At 35.8% G+C, this 21,977-nt stretch overlaps 1 protein-coding gene across 3 annotated transcripts in view; it reads right to left on the bottom strand.

Annotated features, from left to right (window-relative positions):
• The window catches only part of LOC128881344 (limbic system-associated membrane protein-like), a 457,278-nt gene that overhangs the window by 116,723 nt on the left and 318,578 nt on the right, over positions 1-21,977 (bottom strand). For all 3 annotated transcript variants that reach the window (XM_054132294.1, XM_054132293.1, XM_054132295.1), the window contains exon 2: positions 2,044-2,138. In XM_054132294.1, the coding sequence (XP_053988269.1) occupies positions 2,044-2,138 (95 nt within the window). The remainder of the gene's footprint in view (positions 1-2,043; positions 2,139-21,977) is intronic.

The raw sequence follows: 21,977 nt of genomic DNA, 5'->3' as shown, positions 1-21,977 counted from the left end.
AAAAGGAACCCGGACTACTCGTCTTTCTAACACTTATAACAAAGAAATATCACCACGTTCCGAATTTATTCGTCAATACTATTTATCGGAACTAATAAGCAATCTATAATGTTACGAACAATTCTAATAACAAAACCTGCGAACAAAAATTATTCCATCGCTTAATTCATTTAGGAGATACGGGACTATTATGACCACTTCAACATTTCACGTAAAACGATTTCGTTAAATTAATTATATTTCTTTCAAGTCTTGTACCTTGAAAACCTTTTACGATATTTCTCTACACTTTTCTCGACGAACGAAGTGCTTTAATAGGAATTTTTCGTGTCTTAAAATAGAAGCAATGAACGTTTTACATTAAAGAGCGCTGTCATTATTTAACGGGAGCAGTGGAGCCTTGCGAAAGGTAATTGTTCCTGACAGCTCGATGTCTTTAGCAAGAGAATCGTATTGTGGGATGGGAAGAGACTGAAATGACTCTTTGATACATTTCCACGGTTTTCTTGACATTTTTCGCTCGCTTTAATTGAAGTTCATTACTTAAAACCAGCTACTGATATTATAAAACGCGATTGAAGCCTTCCCATCATGGATAGGTATTACTAAAGTGCTCAGAAGCAAAAAGGAATCTAGAGCATAGATATCTAGAAAGGTTGTTTAACCCGTTGACCTCGATAACCGCTCACGAAAAAGTTAAGTGAATTTCTCTCTGTTTCTTTCCTTTTCCGCCCTCTTCATTCGCCTCCCTGTCTCCGACTATCTCGAGATTCAAGTGTCTCCCTCGTTCACGACCAAGGCGGTTAATTAATTAGCAAAATTACGCGAACGGATAAAAACGAATACTTGTCTGAAGCTGGCCGACCAATCCTATCGAGTCTGTATTTGAAATTTCAGTTTGATAAATCAGCTGGATTGGCTCTAAGGGAAATGTTCCGAGGTAATGTTCCCCCCGAAGTCACTAATTAGGGGATGAGATACGAATAATAAGAATGCCGTCTCGATGGAATTCAACGAGACTCGAGTGTTTGTCCTCTTGAGAACATGCCGCGTCGATCTTCCAACTCCGATCGGCTGATCCTGCAAATCCTGCCAATCCTGTCTCGCGAACTTCTACAAATTACCGATGTTCGAATATCTTTGCTATCGATAGCACGATTACGTCGTTAATGCAAATGCGCACACTGTTCATCTTAACGGAATTCTCGTGTTCGTTTGTTTCCATGCGTCCTTCAAACTTTAACTGCTCTTTGTTATGTTTTAGAAGTTGGCAACTATGGTACTTCTCTTAGTTCCTCTCGGCGTATCTTTCAAATTTTTGGACTTTAGTTGAAAGACTTTTATTCAAAATTTACTTTAACAAATATAACAGATGAAGTAATTAGCCTAATCGACCTTTTTTTTAATGTTTCTGATTTTTTTTATTTTAGTTATAGTCTTAAAATGCATGTTAGAGAAAATTAAATAAAGTAAGACCCCGCTTAACGCTGCACCGTTTAACGCTTTTTCAGTATTACGCGGTAGTATTTGATAGTTTTTTTCAGTTTGTACAAAATGATTTAAATTTTGATGGAAGTTCAAAGGCAAGGCGAAGTGTCATTGATACGAGGTCTTGCTATCGACAAGTGCTTGTTGAACGGAACAGGCCTAGACAAACGACTTTAGATGACTTCGTCACAAAACAAAAAAATATCAAATGAGGAAGAACCTTCCTCGTCATGAACATGACATCTTCACTCGAACTGTTTTATGAATAAAAATGGATATTAGCAATAAATAAGTGCATAATTGGTGCAATAAAAAATAATTTAACAATTAATGTTACAAACTAAAATAAAAAAAAAGAATTGATAAATTTTCTTACTCTTTGGTCTGTTTCACTTATCCCATTATTTACGTGTTAAGATGATCTCGTTTAACGCTGTTTCGTTCAGAGCTGGATCTTATTCGTAACGTGAAATATTAGTGTAGTTAAGAATTTATTATAGAAAAATTCAAATAAATAAAAGATAATTTATCGATAATATATTTTCAGTGACTCACTTTGTATCCAGCTAAATCTTGAACCATGCAAGCCAGGATTGCTTCCCTTCCAACTGATGCGGTTACATTGGTGATGGGTTCCTTGAATTTAGGATCTGGAATAAAAAAAAACGAAACAATTATAGCTTGATACGAGGGCACAGAAGTTATTTATTATTTAAAGGAATCAATTAAATCGATACAATTTTGTAGAACCTTAAACCTTTTTATTTACTATCTAAAATTACTATTTATCACAAATTACGGACATTGAACAAATAAACGTAAAATATTTTTTCAAGATGATGGAACAAGTTATTTTTAAATGAATTCTTCCACTACCGAGTTCAACGTTGAAAATTATGTAAAAGTATAATTTTGTTTATTTTATCTTGAGACCTACTAGTACTTCATTTTTAAATGAATGCTTTCCCTTAAAGGGGGACGTAAAATCCAGTAGTAATCATTTTTACAAACAATTTGATGATGATAGTTATATATTTGATCTATTCGTGTCCATTAACTACGTATGTGTGAATAGAAGCATCCCGATTGAACATTGAGATACCGATTAAACCGAACAGTGTCCATGGATCCAATTCAACCTACTGCGGTTTCCTTTGAGTTTGAGTAATTTAGTTTAATTAATCACGCAGCTCTAATAGAATCTTAATAGACTATATGGGATTACATTTAGCTCCACAAAGTTTCTTTCTTACACTATACTTACAATATAGATGTTGGATTTTAAGGAATTATACATCTAAGAATACTAAAAATTTTATTAGACAATTGTTATTAACACTTCAGGTATATATGGTACCAAATAAATGGTAAAAATTTTATTAGACATTTGTTATTAACACTTCAGGTATATATGATACCAAATATTTGAATAATGGAATATCTCCAGTAATTTTTATTCTTTTTGTTTAAAGTAGATTAATAAAAGTATTACTTTACTAACTCTACTAACACTGATTCCAAACGTAGCATCAGGAAGAGAAACTATTTTAGTTTATTAATGAGCGTTTTACCATCGATAATATTAATTATACGTATCAGATTACATTTAAATTCATTTATAATGATAAATAGAGTTACTATTTTCACTAATTAAATAGTCTATACCACTTATCAGAACATAAACAACAAGTTTATCTGGGTTGGACCAAAGTAGTTTACGTTATAGGGAAATCTTAAATAGACAATGCTTACGTACGTTCCATCATAATTGTACATAATCTAATATAATAATCGACGTTACATACGATTAAATAATGTCATATTTTACATTTAATTTTGCATTTTTGAAATAATCGAAAGACTAATGTCGTTAACGACAACGAAGATGAATAGAAAAAGGTACAACAAATAGTTTCAGATGGGGCGATATATTTTTCGTGACTTGTAGCCTAAAATGATGGTGGCTTTGGAAAAGCATTTGGTGGCAGCCGATCCATCAAACCCGCCTAAATCGAGACTCTTAATACGGTCGCATTTCCCGCGAGAGCTGACCCCCGTATGCACCCTCGATAGATAGGCACGTACGATGGAATTATGGTTCCCCTATGCTCCCATTACTAAGCCATCTACGTTCTGTGTTATATGTGTCGTAGCTTTCCTCCGTTCGCTGCCCTTAACGACACCCTTCACGGTTTTATGTTCTCTCCGCAAATAATCTCCGCGCAACTGACCGCGCACTCACTAGCGACACGAATGACCTTCGACCCAGGACCCCTTCTACTAATGCGCGACTCAAACGAATCCGAGAATGCATTTAGGCTGATGAGTTACTCGATTACACGTACGGTAGGGAACTTTAACTCGCCGAGGCACAACACTTGGAAGAAAAATTCGTTGTAATTACCGTAGACGCCACGTGTGCTACAATCTTAACTCACGGTGGCTTATTTGCATACTTATCTATGTATGTACGCGTAAATGACGATTTTTTCTATTTGCGAATACTGATTACAAAATACAATTTACTGCTTCATTTTTCCTAATGACGTTGAATAAACAGTTTTAATACGATTCTATTCACCCTTATTTCAAAAGTTGTTCCTTTCGGAATATGGTAAATATAATTTTTAATTTTCTATGTTGTTGACGCATAGGCGTGTTCCGTCGCGTTAAAACCTTCTAAAAGGTCTCAGGGCCATCGGTAGAGTCATTGGCTACCATCGCATGGTTAAATTGTACCACTTGTATCAGTTGAAAATAAATCTTGTGTCTAGTTTCGTTCAATCACCGAAGAGCCGTTATTCGAATTCGGTTACATAGCAAACGTTCACGCATAATCAATGTTTATACATTTTTTCATAATCTAGATCTAGAGACGCGGTAGCGTCTCGGCGCCAAGTACATGAAAAATTATTCGTTACCGCGTATATACATATACCTGGCGTTGGAGCTACCACGTATCTTTTACAGGAGAGATGGTCCATTCCAACCTAACCTGAAACTTCTTTCATGAATATCTCAGCAGGCCTGCAATATTTTCTAAATTTAAAGGCATTTTTCTTATGTAAACCGCATATAAGCTTTTGAATAAAACCAAAATCTGATTTGATTGTATGATTTTCCCGTCGTCAACCCTTAGCCAATAAGAGCTAACCAAAAGCCGAGTGTTGTTCGTCGACTCTCGGAATCATTCGGTTCGGCATGGCTCGTCGGTCATCGAGCGTCGAGAATCGAAACAGATGTCATCATTCACAACCTGCCAAGTGTCAAAAGTTTTTACACTATTCCATTATTAATTATATTTATATCAGCAAAATGTTTTCAATTAAGACATTTTATGTAGGGTTTAGTAACAAATTGCAGCCAGTGTTGTAAAGTGTTGATTAATCTTGACTACAAGGTAAGTTGTCAAAATCTGAATTGCGAGATACCTTCATTCATACAGAATAGATCCATACCACTAAAGTGTTTTTTATGTAGAGCTTGTAGAAATATCAATTTTATTTTTATAAATTTAAAATAGATTCTATATAATAAATGATTTGTAAAAAAAGTAAAAAAATTACGCAAAGTACATAAAAAAGTGGAGGACTCAAGAAGTTGTCATTGAAAAATAGAAGATCCCCATAAAAAAACTACAAGAAAGTAGAAAAATATGTGAAATCGAAATGAGCTGCCAGATGATTTGTCTAGATTTCCGCGGCCTGGAATCAACTGCTTGGCGTGGCCAGGCAAGCTCAAGGTGCCGATGAATAAGAATTATTTTAAAACGCAAAATAATGAAAGTGTACTCATATTGTCAGAGTTTAAAACTGACAAATTACCTGACAGTCTGTGAGAGAGAAAGTATGGGTATTGATGATCTTAGAATGTCTTGCCTGGCCACGCCAAGCATTTGACTTCCAGGCCGCGGAAATCTAGGCAAATCATCTGGCAGCTCATTTCGATTCCACATCTTTTTCTACTTTCTTGAAGTTTTTTTTATGGGGATCTTCTATTTTTCAATGATAACTCCTTAAGTCCTCCACTTTTTCATGTACTTGGCATAATTTTTTTATTTTTTTGAAGTTTTTTAATATAATACACATGTAATGGTTCGTATTTCGCTTTCCACAGAGTAAGAGTAGAATACATATAAGAAAACAACGACACTCGGGTATTATTCATGTTACTGAAACCGCTAACAATAAACAAAACCGGCTACAACGAAAATTAAACAACGAATATAAAATGTATTCGTTTCAAATAATGTTTGTCTATGATATATTATACTAGCAATCTTTCCCGTTGTGTTTAGCAAGCTCGCGAATGTCTGCCTTTTTGAACAAAAAGCTTTATGTCACTCGTACACATATTAAGGAACGAGGAAAACTTTACAATGCTTTTCTTCGCGTATAAGCCACAAAGAGTGCACGAATCTCTTTAAGAATAATATTCACGCGTTACGCACTGCGAAGCATCAGGAGCACGAAGTCAGGTCAAGTAACTTTATCTTATTTTAAGCGAAATTCATTAATTAACAATTTATCTACCGGTACTGTTTGGACATATATGTACTTAAATTTAATAATATTATTTATTCTCATAACATTAGTATTATACAAAATTTATTTTATCCATTAGAATTCTTTCATAAATTATATTTATATAAATCATTTCATAATTCATATAATAATGAGAGCATAGAATGGGATCGTACTATCTCAGTAATAAATAAGAAAGTATTGCTTGCCATGGAAAAGAGATGATTTAATAGGTTATAAATAGGTTATAAATAGGAAAGTAAAAAATACTTTCATTGCTATCCGTCCTGAAACATTAGCTTTTTATTAAATTGAAAAATGTACTTTTCCATGAAACATTTTGTGAAAAAAAAGACATTCTACAGTTACTGTTGTTAGTAAAACATATTTACTCGACACTGTCAACATTTTACTTATTCGTAGTAGGTATTATATTCCCCTACAATAATTAATTTATCAAAGTAAAGAATTTCTTCTATGGAATGCACATGAAACTCTTCTGGATCTATTGTTCTTTGTTTGAACATTCGAGTAACAACATTTCACAATAACACAATTAACATATTGTGACACTTCATCTGAAGAAAACAAACACTCTGTAACTATCAGGATTAAGAATTCTAATGTTCGAGATGCTCATTGAATGCAGCTGCTAGTACCGAGCGCATTTCTGAAACGTGCAGGAACATTCGCGAAGAAATGCGCGCGACATCGCCTCGGAGCTCTCTTGATCTTTTGCTTCTATCGCTATTCATTTCGGAATTTCCCGCCGACTTTCTTTTCGCTGGTAATACAGTCTTTGTTTTCTGTATTCATTTTAATTGTTCTGTATATAATTGTATATTTTATTACCTTTTAAGCTAGTGTTAAGTGTATATATTATCCTGTAAGTGTCAATTAAAATACAAGTCATAATTTAAATTCTTCAGTTCGGTTTCAACCATCGTATGGAACTGGATGATGGTGAATTTAAAAGAGTTAAGTATAACGGTTATACTAAGGAACTTGTTACTTGGGTAAATAGATGTCATTGAGGTTATTTCCCTTCGTGCTTGCACATCTAGAGCTTTTAAAAAACCGTATAATGGTTTGTTTGTTACATTTAATATTTTATATTAAAGAAAAAAGAAATATATGTAAACTACAGTGGTTGCTAATACCTGTAATCGCAAACAGGTGTAAGGATAAAGAAATAAATGTAAAAAAGGGAACAGATTACTTTAGGAATAAAAATGCGAAGGAATTAGATTTTCACACTTGTGCAAAATTATTTTCGAGAGAGTAGGTAGAAATCACAGAAGCGGCAACGTCGACGTCGGGCTTCCTGCCCCTTTATAATGGTGCAAAATAATCAGAGTTTCGTCTGCTTAGTCCCATGGGTACTTACATCCCTATTTATGACGACAGTATCTCGGAGTTTTTATGCCAGGTGCTGGCAAATATGCATGGCTCGAACCCCGAGTTGCAAAGTATTTTCTTCTTCAGTCCTCTTCACCAAATCTTGCGGTAGAGGTACGATAATGGAACCAAATTTACGTAGTTTTTGCCTCACTCGTTCCATTCTTTCATTTTCCGCTTACGATTAGTTACAACATATCTGCGCGATGTGTGTCATCGCTTGGTCAATTCTTTTTTTATGACTTTAAAATAGCACAACTTTTTGAATTTCAGCATTTTTAAGTGTACGTTTACCAAACTTAACATTCTAACAACATTCGGGGGTGGAATGGCTCGCAAATTTTCAACCCCTTTTGTAAGGGAGCACTTCCACACATCGGAGGACGATGAAATTCACCATGTTTGTTCTCGATACGTTAAGGATCAAGGCCAAAAAGGTCCCGTTACGAAAACTACCCCCGGAGCTGAAGGGGATGGCCCCAGAGTTAGGGGTGGTCCACCCCCAGGTGTAAGGATTGGAACGTTGTCGCGTTGCGTGGAACACATGTCCTACAGTCCAGAGCATTGGGACGACACAGTTTTGATATCTTTCTCCCGCGTGAATAGCATTAATATACGAAAATCTCGTTTTTTTTTTAAAACCCATCCCCAAATTCAGGCCCATCTGCAGGGTGAACGAGTAACCCCACGTTAACGCCGTTCATGACATCAGATGCGCGAATGCTTTATTAAGAGGTCCCCAAAAATTCAGATTCTTTTAATCACGCTTTCGTTGTCAAATCGGAACAGATTTGAAAGAGTAGTAAGTGAGCCAGACGGGGCCGACATTCAGAAGCGGATCGAGGTCCTGTACCCGTACGTGGTCAGCCCACGTTCTATTGGATTCAGGTCTGAGCTTCATTCATAACTGGGTCAATTTCGACCCATAGGACTCCATATACTTCTGTATACCAAATTTCATCAAAATCGATCGTCAGAAAAAATGGATATAAATGTTTCTCTTTCAAAGAACTTTGAGGGATTCTCCAACCAGAAAATATTACAATGTTTACTATTATGTCACGGAATTTAGAAGGGTGTTCCTTCCAGGAAATACTACAATGTTTACTAGTAGTTTTGTGAATTGGAACGGCCTTGCAAGGACGTTGTATGTATATAGGTCACTACGTCTGTCAGTCATTTATAATTGTCTATAAAATAGGAAACTTTGAGGTGTCATAGCAAAATTCAATTTGAAGCGCACAATTTCTACTACCTAATATATAGTTATTATCATTGTCAAATACTTTTAAACAATTCTTTTTTTTTATAACAATGTATGTGACTTTTAAGTGCCTAACTCAGCGTAGAATCATCTGATTCGATTCTAACAAAATTCAAATTAAAGGTTGGTATTTCTACTATCTAATAGGTTGTTACTATCATTGTTAGATACTTGTAATACTTGTTATTGCTAACGCCATGGGAAAAAATCAACCACCACCCATGGAATTTTTAATAATCACATGGTATGATTTTTTTCTCCTTCCTTCGGACCAAAGGTCCCGAATTAGGGGTATAAGTACGCCCGCAATTCAGGGGCTCGAGTTAGTTGTCGTTCGAAATCGTTAAAGAATTAAAGTCGGAGTTGTCGTTCGAAATCGTTGAAGAATTAAAGTCGGAGTTGTCGTTCGAAATCGTTGAAGAATTAAAGTCGGAGTTATCGTTCGAAATCGTTAAAGAATTAAAGTCGGAGTTGTTGTTCGGAATCGTCAAAGAATCATAGTCTTCGTTCTATGTAGTTTTGCGCCGAGTTCAGAGTCCTAGTTCTAGTTAGTCAAAATTCAAGAATCGTTCAAAGTCAAATATCGAGTTTCGTTGCGAAGTCAAGGTAGTGAACCTTTTATTCAGAAATTGTAATTGATTGTATTTGTTATAATAAAAGACCGTGCGCGGGTCTTAATAAAACAGTAACGTAATTTAACAAATTCATAAGCTATAATTATTTTTTCCTCAAATCATTCGACGCGTTCGGAGAGGGAAAAGGGAATAAATTATAGTTAAACCAACTATCTTTTCGATTTATGATCGAGGCGTTGAAGCTGGTCATTTAGAAATCCTAAAGATAGAAACATTGCTCGGTCGTGGGTTTCTTTTCCGTCATCTTACTCGGGTCCCAAGTCACTTTCGTGTTTGTTGTAAGGATCGATCGAGGCGTCGAAGCCGGTTTTCCCGAACAGTAGCCATGGATTCGATTAACGCGGCTTCTTTCCGATCGAAGGCAGAGCGGACATTCCGATCAGGGTGGAGGCGTCGAAGCCGGCTTTGAAAGGAATAGACGCAAAACCAGCGGTTGTAAAGGGTTGCATGGATTTGATAACGATTGGCGGGACATGAGATTCATCCCCGATTAAAACTTATATAAATTCCAATTTTTCCCTCTAAGTAGATGAAAAACACCGAAACAGCGCGAAAGTACCGTTCGGCCAGACGCGAACAAATTCGGCGGTTGTTACGCGATTACGAACTACCGGTTCAATCTGGAGGATTTCCGCTCGGGCGCATAGTGAAGCCGCGAGTGATTCAAAACGAACTGTTACGAGCATCACCATCAGCACCAACATCAGTACTAGCATCGAAACCAGCATCGGCTCCAGCACCGATACCTTGGAGGCTCGCCCCGTTGACCATTCCCTGAGCACGTGAGGCCGTGTGGACCATCCCACCCAACGACCCGCGGTGGGAATATTACACCCAAAAGGTGCTCGACCTCATCAAGTGGTAAGTCCGAAAATTAAAAATTTCTAATAAATAGTAATCGCGAGGGTAGACTCAATACGGATCAGGATCCCGTCCAGACGCGAGTCGTTTAAGAGAGGCGTGGGACAAAAAGCAAGCATCATTTGATCGAACCGGGGGACAGATTTTCAAATCTGAAATCCGGAACGTGACATACTCTTAAACAATTTGTAGTGGCTGACGGGAAAATAAGTAAGACTCATGTGCTTTTTAAGACTTTTTAATGGAACGATCGCGTCCGTACTCCGTGGCTTCTCTTACTAGACTAGCTTACAGACTCATCATTCGTTCCCCCAAGCATCGCAGACATTCTTCCTTCATTCTCACAACGCTTGCACTCTGTTTAAATAAATGCATTCACCCAAAGGAACATTCGACCCAATCATATAAACATCCGCTCGACGTTCGAACCAATAATCTAAACATTCACTCAACGCTTGTCACGCAACACGAACCTCCATTCACTCTTCCAGACGTAACATTTAAAACTAAACATAATTATTATAAATATAAGCCGGAAACGTGGCGTCAGCTCGTCGCCGATGCCGCCACACAATTGGTTTTTAGATAGCTTTTTAGATACAAACGATTCTAAAGAATCGGCAAAAAACAGATTTTAAATATTTTGAATATTGACGAACTTCACTCTTACGCAGATCAACAATTGCTATAAAATTTAAACTATCGAGGTACAAACGAAAAGAAAAGGAATTCCGGGGGTTACAAACGATTCTAAAGAATCGAGAAAAAACAGATTTTAAATATCTTGAAAATTAACGACCTTCACTCTTACGCGGATCAATAATTACTATAAAATTTAAAATATTGAGGTACAAACGAAAAGAAAAGCGATTCCGGCGGGTACAAACAATTCTAAAGAATCGGGAAAACCAGATTTCAAAAATCTCGATGTCGGGTGCTGACCATTTTTTGAATTTTTTTTATTTATTAATTGGTGGAAGTACACACGAAACTATTGGAGGTACAATCAGGTACTAACGAAATACTATCATTTTCTATAAAAAAAAATTAATTTTTGAAAAGTCGGGTGGCAAGTTCACATAGCTTGGAATTTCTACTATCTAATAGGTAGTTACTATCATTGCTAGATACTCTTAAACAATTGTTTTTTTTTTTAAATATAATTATTTAGTATTACCCTCATTGTACCATGTAACTCGGCGTGGAATCGACCGATTCGATTCTAACAAAATTCAAATTGAAGAACTGAATTTGAATTATCTAATAGATTGTTATGATCATTGTTAGATACCCTTAAACAGTTGTTTTATTTATTTCTGTACTAGCCAGAAATATAATCCTGGTGTAGTAATTGCATGCTGGTAGTTAACTTGCGGTTACAGGCAAGTAAATGTTAGTATCAAGGGTACCATAGGATACTATAATTATAGGATATAGGATTATAGGATACTATAATTGCCACACGTTGCTCAAGCAGTCAAAAAATCTTTAGAAGTAGTGAATTGGAAAATCCTGCCCCACCCGCTGTATTCCTCAGACTGTCTGAGTCAGACATTGCACCTTTGGATTACCATCTATTCCGATTTATGCAGTTACCCCTTACTGGAGAGGGGTTCACCTCTTACGAAAGTATCGAAAAATGGCTCAATGAATGGATCGAGTTGAAAGAACCTGTTTTTTTCCTCAAAGGAATTCGTATGAGCCTGAAAGATGGGGAAAAGTTGTCGCTTCCACTGGTGCATACTTCGCATAATATCATTTAATATTTCATTGTTTAAATAAATATTAACTGTGTTTGGAAAAGGGCGGAAACTTATTCTCATACCCAATACATTCTTCATTTTCTCTTTCACCTTTCCATATAACATTGCTCCATTTTTCTTGGGAATTCACAATATTTATCGATCTATTACACTGGGGTGGGAAATAACTTTCTTTCCAGAAATATAAATGTAAGAAAGAATAATACTATTCATTCGTTTTTTAAATATGATCAATATGAAGTAGACGGACATAAAAATAAAATGGAAAGTAGCAATTCTAACGGTAAACCATTCTGCATTTATCACATGGTCAATTTTTTCCGATAATGCGGCCGATCCGCTGACTAAAGGCTTTACGTTTGAAGAACGTTCTAACATAAACAGGATTTCAATTAGGTTTTAAACCGTTCCCATCCGATTTTGGGGTTACTCCGCCAGACGCCTCGTTCTACTTCGCGACCGAAAGATAAATTGATAAATTTTGAGTTAAAAGTGTATTTTCTTAGTAAAAAAGGTTAATCTTGAAAAAAAATGAAGATAGATAACAAAATTATTCCTCTACTGCATTCCTTCTCTAGAACCGTTGAGATCATGCCATAAACAATGTTTATATTCTAAATAACAAAAGTGGTATTTACGTAACCTCGTTCAGCTAGGATAACCTGAGTACAAGTGGACCATTCTGAGAAAGGCGAACAAAAAATTTTTGTTGCTTTTCGGAAAAGCAATTTCCGTTCATTTTTGTCGTTATATAAATTTGTGTATCTCTTAAAATAATGTAATAAAAAATTTTTTGTTATAAACAAATTACATTTTACAAAATCTGTGACCACTTTTTGTTTTACCCCATGAAACCATGAAACTTTTCCCTAAGAAGATTTCTTATATCTATTGTAGTTTTCGAGATAGCATTTTTCTGCTGAAATTTCAAGGGATGATTTCAACTCCTAAACTTGCGATTGGGCAGCTATACAAAAATACGTATCCCTTATTTTCACCTGCTTAATGTACCCACCAAGTTTCATCAAAATCGGAGACGGACAGTTGGATATATTCCCTTGTAATTAGGCCAAAGGATTATTTTACTACCACATATTTTTTCAACATTCAGTGCCAAGCTTATCTAAGTATGTATTGTGTGTTACGAAGAACAATGTCGCGTTTCTCTACCACTGGTATATGTCCTCTTCTCATAATTTATTTTGAAAGCGATCAGATTTATTTAATCCTATTCTCCTATAGCTAATTTGAGAGACTGATTTTAATTAGAATGGAATGTACATTAAAGATAGCAACTTGTTAAGTTTTGTTTTTATTTATTAATTTATTCACTAGGGTTTTGTTAGAGAGGAATGCACACACCATCTATGTAGTCGTTGATAGCGATGACTTGAACTAATTTCATAATTATTTCTCGACCTTTCTTTAGGAGTGAATTATATTCTGCTATATTACAGATACTAACAGACTTCGGAGTGCGATTTATTTCACTTATTTGTTAAAACGTTACATCGTGTTCATTTCATTTTAGAACATTTTGATTGAACAATAAGTGTTTGATACGAAAACATAACACTGGAGTTCTGCAAATGTTGCACTGAACGATTACGTCGGTTAATTGGCGATGGCAATTAAACCGTGTTGTCAAATTAAATATGAAATTGAATTCTAACCCGTACACTACATCTGTACTTGAACATCTGAAAATTGTGTATACATATACATATCCATAATCATAGTTTCTTGAGTTTAACAAACGCCGACACACGAGCGAATAATTATCACGCCATAACCTATTCTCTCTGGACGAAATTTTTTCGAACGTAGAACCAGGGGCTGGTCGGAGCTGATGCGAACGCGGCAACGCACTCTGCTCTACGCTTGGCGACATTCCGCGCGCGTTCGTTTTATTTAAAAAATTCATTCGGATTTTATTTTTAATAATCAACGGGGGAATGTCTAAAATTATAATAGAAGCTAAATATTATAAAACAATACGACTGAAAACTTTTAACACCATCTATCTATAAGTATTCATTCGTTATAGTATTGTTGAATTAAAAATAGGAACGAGAAACAAAATAACGAGGCTACCTTTGAAACAGAAACACTTTATTCATCCGATCGACGGTTTACGACACACTGAGAAGGTCCTTTTAGTTAGACGGTCATATCTGTTCTCAGTTCAGTTTCAGTTTCCGTTATCGTTTCATTTCAGCTCGGAAAACTAGGTCCTTTTACACGATTCGTTCGGTTCTTATTATTCCCGTGTTTATACTTAGGAATTCTAAGAAATGAAATGAATCAAATAGCTCTATCCACCCCGTTAGTTCTCAGTTTCCGTTTCCGTTCTTCTACTTTTTGCACATAGGAAAAACTGACAGTTTGACTGAAACTGAAACTGAACTGAGAACAGATTCGACCGTCTAAAAGGACCTTGTGACTCGTCTCGTCGCGCTACACGTTAGTGACGGCGAACAAAAACAAAAAACCATTTACGCAAGAATGCATCTATGGTATATTTATAATCCGACAGGTATAGTTACAGTACCTATTAGAGTGGTATCAAATGAAAGGTATTCTTAAACCTATCTTCATAACTATTTCTACGGTATTAGTACTTGATAACAATTTGGGAGATAGAAAAATTAAATTGTGTAGCCACTGTTTACGTTTGTTGGAGAATAAACTCCGGTCTAGGGGATTCTTTGGAAATTCATATCCCTTTCGATATCCACGTCACGTGTACTTTTCTGTTTCATTAATTTTCTCCTCCGATAACTCGGCTGGCATTGTCACCTTCTTTCGCCGGCATTAAACGTTCGTTTACTTCTCTGTATCGTAACAACACCGTGCTTTTAATCCCCACATTTATCTTCCTTCCTCGTAACTTCGCTGCTACTCCCTCTTCACATTTCCATTACGGCAAGGACCTTAGTACTCGCTAGGACACAGCATATTGCATAATAATGAGCCATAAACAGCACAACACGCGGACGCTTTATTTCACCATTCCTGGAGTCTGAAATATCTCGACCCTCTGAAATCACTTCGCGCTCGCTTCCAGTAATTTGCCCCTCTGGTTTCTCTTTTCCCCTCCAGTTTTCCAACCGACTTAATGCGCGCACTGGTAACTCATTCGAAACTCGTTCTGTCCGGAGAATATTTTGGTGAATCATACGGGAAACACGGAAATAGAATCCCCATTCAATTTGTTGTCGCATTGCTCGTGAGAACTGAGCGCAAAATAGCAATTGGTAAGAGTTACAAAATATAAACAAAATATATTTTCTTCATCAGATAGGAAGCTTTCTAATCTCCTTAGGAAAAAAAGCAGTTGGCTGTTCCAGTAATAAATTGTACTAGTACAGTTGAACTACTGCAGCGCGCGGTGTCCTTTTTAAATCTTTCGCATCTTAATGCCTCTTTCTTTGTACCGCCCATATGGTAATCAAAATATATGGTACCCTTAAAACAAATAAACAATCTATTCACAATACTTACTCGGACATTGTTAAACACTCAGAAACATTATTAAGGCAGTCTTGGACTGCAAAATGGAGAACATATAAAGCTAGCACAGTTCATAAAGCTATAGGAAGTTTTTTTGATTTACAAACGAATCCAAAATTCAACCGAAGGCAGCAAATGGCAATAACACGAATCAGAAGTGGCCACAGCAAGTTTACTCACTCACACCTACTGAACAGAAGCCAATCATTGAATTGTGACGAATGTAACATTCAAATCACTATTAAGTATTAACCATATCATCCTTAACTGCCTCAAATACAACGAAATCAGGGGGAAGTTAAACATCCATAATAGTATCAGTGAAGCCAACTATTCTTTCAAATACCAGGACACCTTAGTAGAATTCTGCAAGACTATTAAGTTCTTTAACAAAATGTAATAACCCTGTACTGTTTCTGTAAGTCGCTAATAACCCATGATGTTGATGGGACGTTAAGCTTATTAAATAAAAAAAAAAATATATGGGCAGAATTTTCAAGAAACATTTATGACAATGAAAAATAATTCAAGGTAAATGTAATGGAATTAAAATAAAGTATTGTTACAAATTGGAGTCCTTTTAAACAAAAACATATTAAAAAATTGTTTAAATCAATTCCTAATCGCTTAGTAGATGTTACACAGCGAAAAGGTGGTTTTACTAAATATTAATTTGGAATTCAACAAAATATTCCTGTTCAAACAATTATATTATTTAATAAAGTTCTATCATTTTGTCCGACTCAAATCAATACATGTTTATATTATTTTCTCTAATTTCTTTCCTGTACAAGATAGAAACTTGCAATTCTATGTGACTACTTTAAAAGACATGTCTAATATATAGGCTGAGTAATATGTCTATATGTATAACCTACTGTATTATGTTATATGAAATATACAAATGCACCAAACGTACTATCATTTTGTCCGACACTGTATATTTGAATGACCCTCGTAGTAATATAAAAGCCTAAACCTTTGAGTGTCCGATTTCTCTACAACTCCTACTACCTTTCTCTATTTTTTGAACAATATTAAGGCTTCTGCTACTCGGGAAAGACAGTAAGTGTCATTCAAAAGAAGCTAGAGTTGTTACAAAGAATGTAGTTGGTAAGGAAATTCTATACAAACTTCGGTAACGGTAAGGTATATTTTAGCGCAAAAACAATATTGCCGCGTTTTGACTCAGATGTGCTGCTTAAATATGTCGATAAAGCTAATCAATCCTGCCGGAACCATGATGTGTTATTTCCGACATCACTAACACGGATTGACAGTTCTCCGTTTCTCCAGCAAAAGAAGACCATTTCCAGGTCTCCAGAAGAGAAGGTTATACCAGAAGAGGAGCCATATATACATATACTATTGTAGAATTTAGTGTCCTTGCGATAGTTGATGGTGTTTTGCACATGTTTCTGGGATATTGAAGTTGTTCCTGGGTTCAAGTCGTACTGCCTTCTCTATAGCAAGAGTCACAGTGGGGAGGGTCCGTTTTATTTAATAGATGTTCGTATGTTATTTTTGAGTGTCCAGTTTTTCATCTACATGAGAGGTTCCCAACGGGGTCGGTACCGCCCACCGGTGGGCGTTGAAGAGATCTAAAGGGGCACTTTTGGTCGAAGACAAATTTGGGGGGCGCAGAGGACCAACTGCCACCCCCTGAGCAATACTCGCAAGAACGCGCCAAAAGTTTGATTAATGTGTATTAAAAATCTTCGAACGCATGTTTTAACAAATATCTTCAATATTCAACAAATGTTATAAATGTCAGTGTAATCAACAATTTAGCAACAAAGAAAAGAAACAGATTGTCAAATATCGAAAAATTATTGTCGTTACACCAAACTCAGCCTTCTCACTAATAATATTATATTAATTTTTTTAACAATATATATTTGTTTATCAAATTTTAAGCAATACATCAACATGTTAATATCTTTCAATAAAGTAATTTTAATAAAAGCCGGTCCTTGTTTTTGAATATATGTATAACGTAGTAATATAGTATATTTCACATAAAGAAGCGCCGTCGAATCACTGTTGGAAAAAAAAAATATACATGTCGAATTGAGTAACCTCCTCCTTTTCGAAGTCGGTTAAAAAGGGGGCGGTGGGCCAAAAAAGGTTGGGAACCTATGATCTACATAGTCATTATTTTTTCTCTCCTGTTCATGTCCCACTGGGGTACCGATTGGTAAAAGTAAATCAATATTTATTTCACGGTAGAGATAGATGATATATGGGCAAATCCACAAAATTTTTAAATTTGCAAACTGTTGAGGGTTTACGCCAGGGAATTTGTGGAGAATCAAGCAGACTGCATTGTAATTACAATAAACATATATTTAAAGAATAAATGGATAATATATATATGCGTTACACACAAAACTGCACACCGGTGTATAGAGAAATCACATCGCAACGGGAAGTACATGGAAGGAGGCGCGGAATTCGAATATTATTCTAACACTCCTCCTTTCGAAGTACGCTATTTAGCTCACTTTCCCTATATTCTAATTATATATTCGCATGTTCTCTTATACTTAATAAGTCTACACATTTGATAAAGATTTCGTTAATACATCGGCTATCATGTTATCCGTGCTTATATACTCTACATTTATGCTTCTTGCATCTTTCTTGAGTAATGGTAGCGTATATCTATATGCTTACTTTTATGATGGTAGGTACTATTTTTGCTTAATTCTATAGCGCTCTGGTTATCACAGTATACATTTATAGTTTTTGGCGCTAGACTAACCAGGTTTAATTTCTTCAGCAACCGTTTTAAATAAATGGCATCCTTCGTTGCTTCCGACAACGCCATATATTCCGCCTCCATCGTCGACAGGGCGATTGATTTCTGTTTTTTGGATTCCCAACTCACAGTTCCTCCTGCTAATATACTTACGTATCCTGTACGTGACTTTCTATCATTTACGTCACCTGCCCAGTCGGCATAGACGTACATCTCAATCGGTTTACCTGTGGCAACATAATTTATTCCATAATTTATAGTACCTTTTAAGTAGCTTAAGACATGTTTAGCTGCTTTCCAATGGTATTTTGTTGGACTCCTATTAAATTGACTGAGTACGTTAGCAGCATACGCTATGTCCGGACGCGTTGCGTTTGAAATATATATTAAAGCACCTATCAGCTCTCTGTACGGTATGTTTGTCATGTTTTTCTCCTCCGTGTTGGATAGGTGATTGAATTTTTCGTTGGGCACTAGCGGCGTGCTTGTTGTTCTTTATATATTTACGCTGATTTATTTTAATTGACCCAGTGTCCGTTTTTCTTTCAACCGCTATCCCTAAAATGTCTGTTACTTTACCTAAATCATTTATTAGGAATTTATCTTTTAGTTGTTGCTTCAATTTCGTTAATTCCTGTAAACTTTGACATGCTATTAAAATATCGTCTACATATATAACTAAAATAATATTTACATTCTTTATATTCCTTACGTATACACACATTAATTCATTAATCTTCATTCATTAATTCATTAATCTCAGATCTTTTCATACCTATGCTGATTAAATAATCATTTAACGTTCGGTACCATTCTATACCTGCTTGTCTAAGACCGTACAAAGATTTCTTTAATTCACATACTTTATTTTCTTTACCTGCCTCAATGTACATTTCTGGTTGTTGCATGAAGATGGTGTCCGATAAATTTACCTGTACATATGCGGTTATTACGTCCATATGGTGTACGTGCATTTTGTTTTCCACGGCGCCGGCGCTTGCTAGGAGTATACGTATTATGTCGTATCGAACGACGGGTGCAAATACCTCATCGAAGTCAATACCTCTCCTTTGTTCATTACCTCGCGCTACTAATTCAGCTTTAAATTTATTTATCGTTCCATCTTGATTATTCTTTATCTTAAGTACCCATCTGTTAGTGAGTATTTTTGCATCCTTTGGCTTATCTACCAATTTCTATGTCTTGTTCTGTATCAATGATTCATATTCTTTTTTCATGGCTTCTAGTCACAACATCTTTTCACTACTGTTCATTGCTTCCTTAACTGTTCGTGGTTCTACACAGTGTGCTACACTTGCTACATGTTGGTATATCTTCTTTGGTCTTCCACGTTTTCCTGTTCGTAATATTTTCGGCCTTCCCCTTGATCTTATTTCTTGGGAACTTTTTTCTGTATCTTCGCTTTCTGTGTCAAACTGTATTTCGTCTACATCCGTTTGCTCTTCTTCCTCTGCCTCTTTTTCTTGTTCTTCTTCGTCTTCTTGGGATCCTTGAATCTCCTTCCTTTTCGTGGGACATAGGTAGAATGATTGTATCACTATTAATATCATTTTCATTATTTTCGGTCTTCGATGTAGCCGTCTCATTATTGTTTGTGTCTCCGTGGAACCTTACGTCCCTTCTTTTAGTTATTGTTCTAGATCCGCGTTCCCATAGCCTGTAGGCTTTCGACTCTTCCGAGTATCCTACTAGGACATACTCCTTTCCTTTTGGTTTAAATTTCCCTCTGTTGGTTCTTTTTTCTAGCGCAATTGCATTGCTGCCGAATATTCTTAAGAATCCAATATATGGTTTTACGCCCGTCCATGCTTCGTATGGCGTTATGTTATTTAACCTCTTCGTGGAACACCTATTTCTAAAATAAGCGGCTGTATTTATTGCCTCTGCCCACAATCCTTTGGGTAAATTGGAATTAATTAACATTGTGCGTGCCATTTCAACTAATGTCCTATTGGCTCTTTCCGCAATCCCATTCTGCTGTGGGGTATACGGCGTTGACAACTGCCTTGCTATTCCTTCACTTTTAAGATATTCAGTAAATTCTTTGGATAAATATTCTTTGGCATTGTCGCTTCATAATTTCTTTATTTGTTTTCCTGTCCTTTTTTTAACTCTAGTTTTGTATGCCTTGAATTCAGAGAAAATCTCGGATTTTTCTTTTAAAGCTACGACTTCGATATACCTTGTTCTATCGTCGATGAAAGTCGCAAAATATTTGGCTCCCCCTAAAAATTGCACATCCATTGGACCACATATGTCTGTGTGCACCAAACCTACTATTTCTTTTTCCATGTTATTTGATTCCTTATATGGTAGTTGATGAATTTTACTTAAATCACAGGTTTGACATCTTGGTGTATTTATTGTATCTTGAATGGACAATTTCATTCCTTCAACCATATTTTCATCTCGTAATTTTTTAATGTCATTGAAATTTAAATGACCTAATCTTTCATGCCATCAAATAAATTTGTCATTGGTTGTTACTTTGCCTTGCTTATCTTTTACTATCGCTAATTTATCATTAAATACTACAGTAAAACCATTTTCTGTTATAGTTGACACTGATAACAAGTTATTTCTAAAATCTGGCACCCACATCACTTCTTTTAGTTTTATGTTACTTTTCAAATATTCTTTATTAAATAGACTTGTACTTATCTTAACTTCTACTGTTCCTTGTGATTTTGTACTACATTCAGTTGCTGTATAGATATGGTCTCCTTGCATCTTATTGAGGTTTTGAAATTTAGTTTCATCGGCGCACATGTGCATTGTTGTTCCGCTATCTAGGTACCATGCGTGTGTCTTTGAGCGATTAGTATTTAGTGGATAGGCAATAATTGTGCTATCTGAACCTCCTCTTTGATATTTTGAATTTTGCTTGTTTCTACAATATCTAGCTAGATGACCAACCTTACCGCATTCATGACATTTTATACGCTGTTTTGTATTGTGATTTTGTTCATATTTTCTATGGTCATACCTATCTCCTGACTTTTTATGCCACTGATTTCGTTTTGTAGACAATAGTGCTTCTTCCTCATTAACGGATTGCTCTACATCCTGGTTTATTCTACGCTGATGACCTTTTCTACGTATGTCTTCTTCTAATAGTTTCGCTTTTAACTCTTCCAATGTGGGTAACGTATCCCTAGATTGTATGGCGATACAAAAAGGTTCATATTCACCAGGCATCGATAAGAGCAGCATCATGGTGTAAACCTCTGCAGGTAGTTTTACACCAGCTTCCTCCAATTGTTGTACATTATTTGTGAAATCCAAATATTGAGCCATGCTTTGATTTACACTTTTTCTCAATCTATATAATTGAGTGAACAACGTGCATTGCCTCATTGGAGCTTGCGATTCGTAAATTTTTCTGAGTGAGTCCCATGTTTCTTTCGATGTTTCAGCTTGTTTAATGTGGTTATACTGATTTTTGTTTAAACTTAATATTATTAAATCGAGAGCTTTATTATCCTTCGCTTTCCACACGGGTTCAGTTTCGGGTTCCCTTTTAATCGTTCCGTTTACATATTCCCACAGATCGTTGTAGCGTAACACGCTCTTCATCTGTACCTTCCGCGATTCGTAATTAGTATTACTTAGTTTTTCAATTGATTGTAAATTTGAACTATTCATTTTTATTTGTATTATCAATCGTCTTGTTTCAGTTTGGAACACGTGGTCGCGGCTTCACTTAACCTCACTTTTTTTTTTATATATTTTTACGTTCCTCCTGGGCCC

Source organism: Hylaeus volcanicus, chromosome 8, assembly GCF_026283585.1.
Source record: "Hylaeus volcanicus isolate JK05 chromosome 8, UHH_iyHylVolc1.0_haploid, whole genome shotgun sequence".
Lineage (NCBI taxonomy): Eukaryota > Metazoa > Arthropoda > Insecta > Hymenoptera > Colletidae > Hylaeus > Hylaeus volcanicus.
This window is presented reverse-complemented; position numbering and strand designations above follow the sequence as displayed.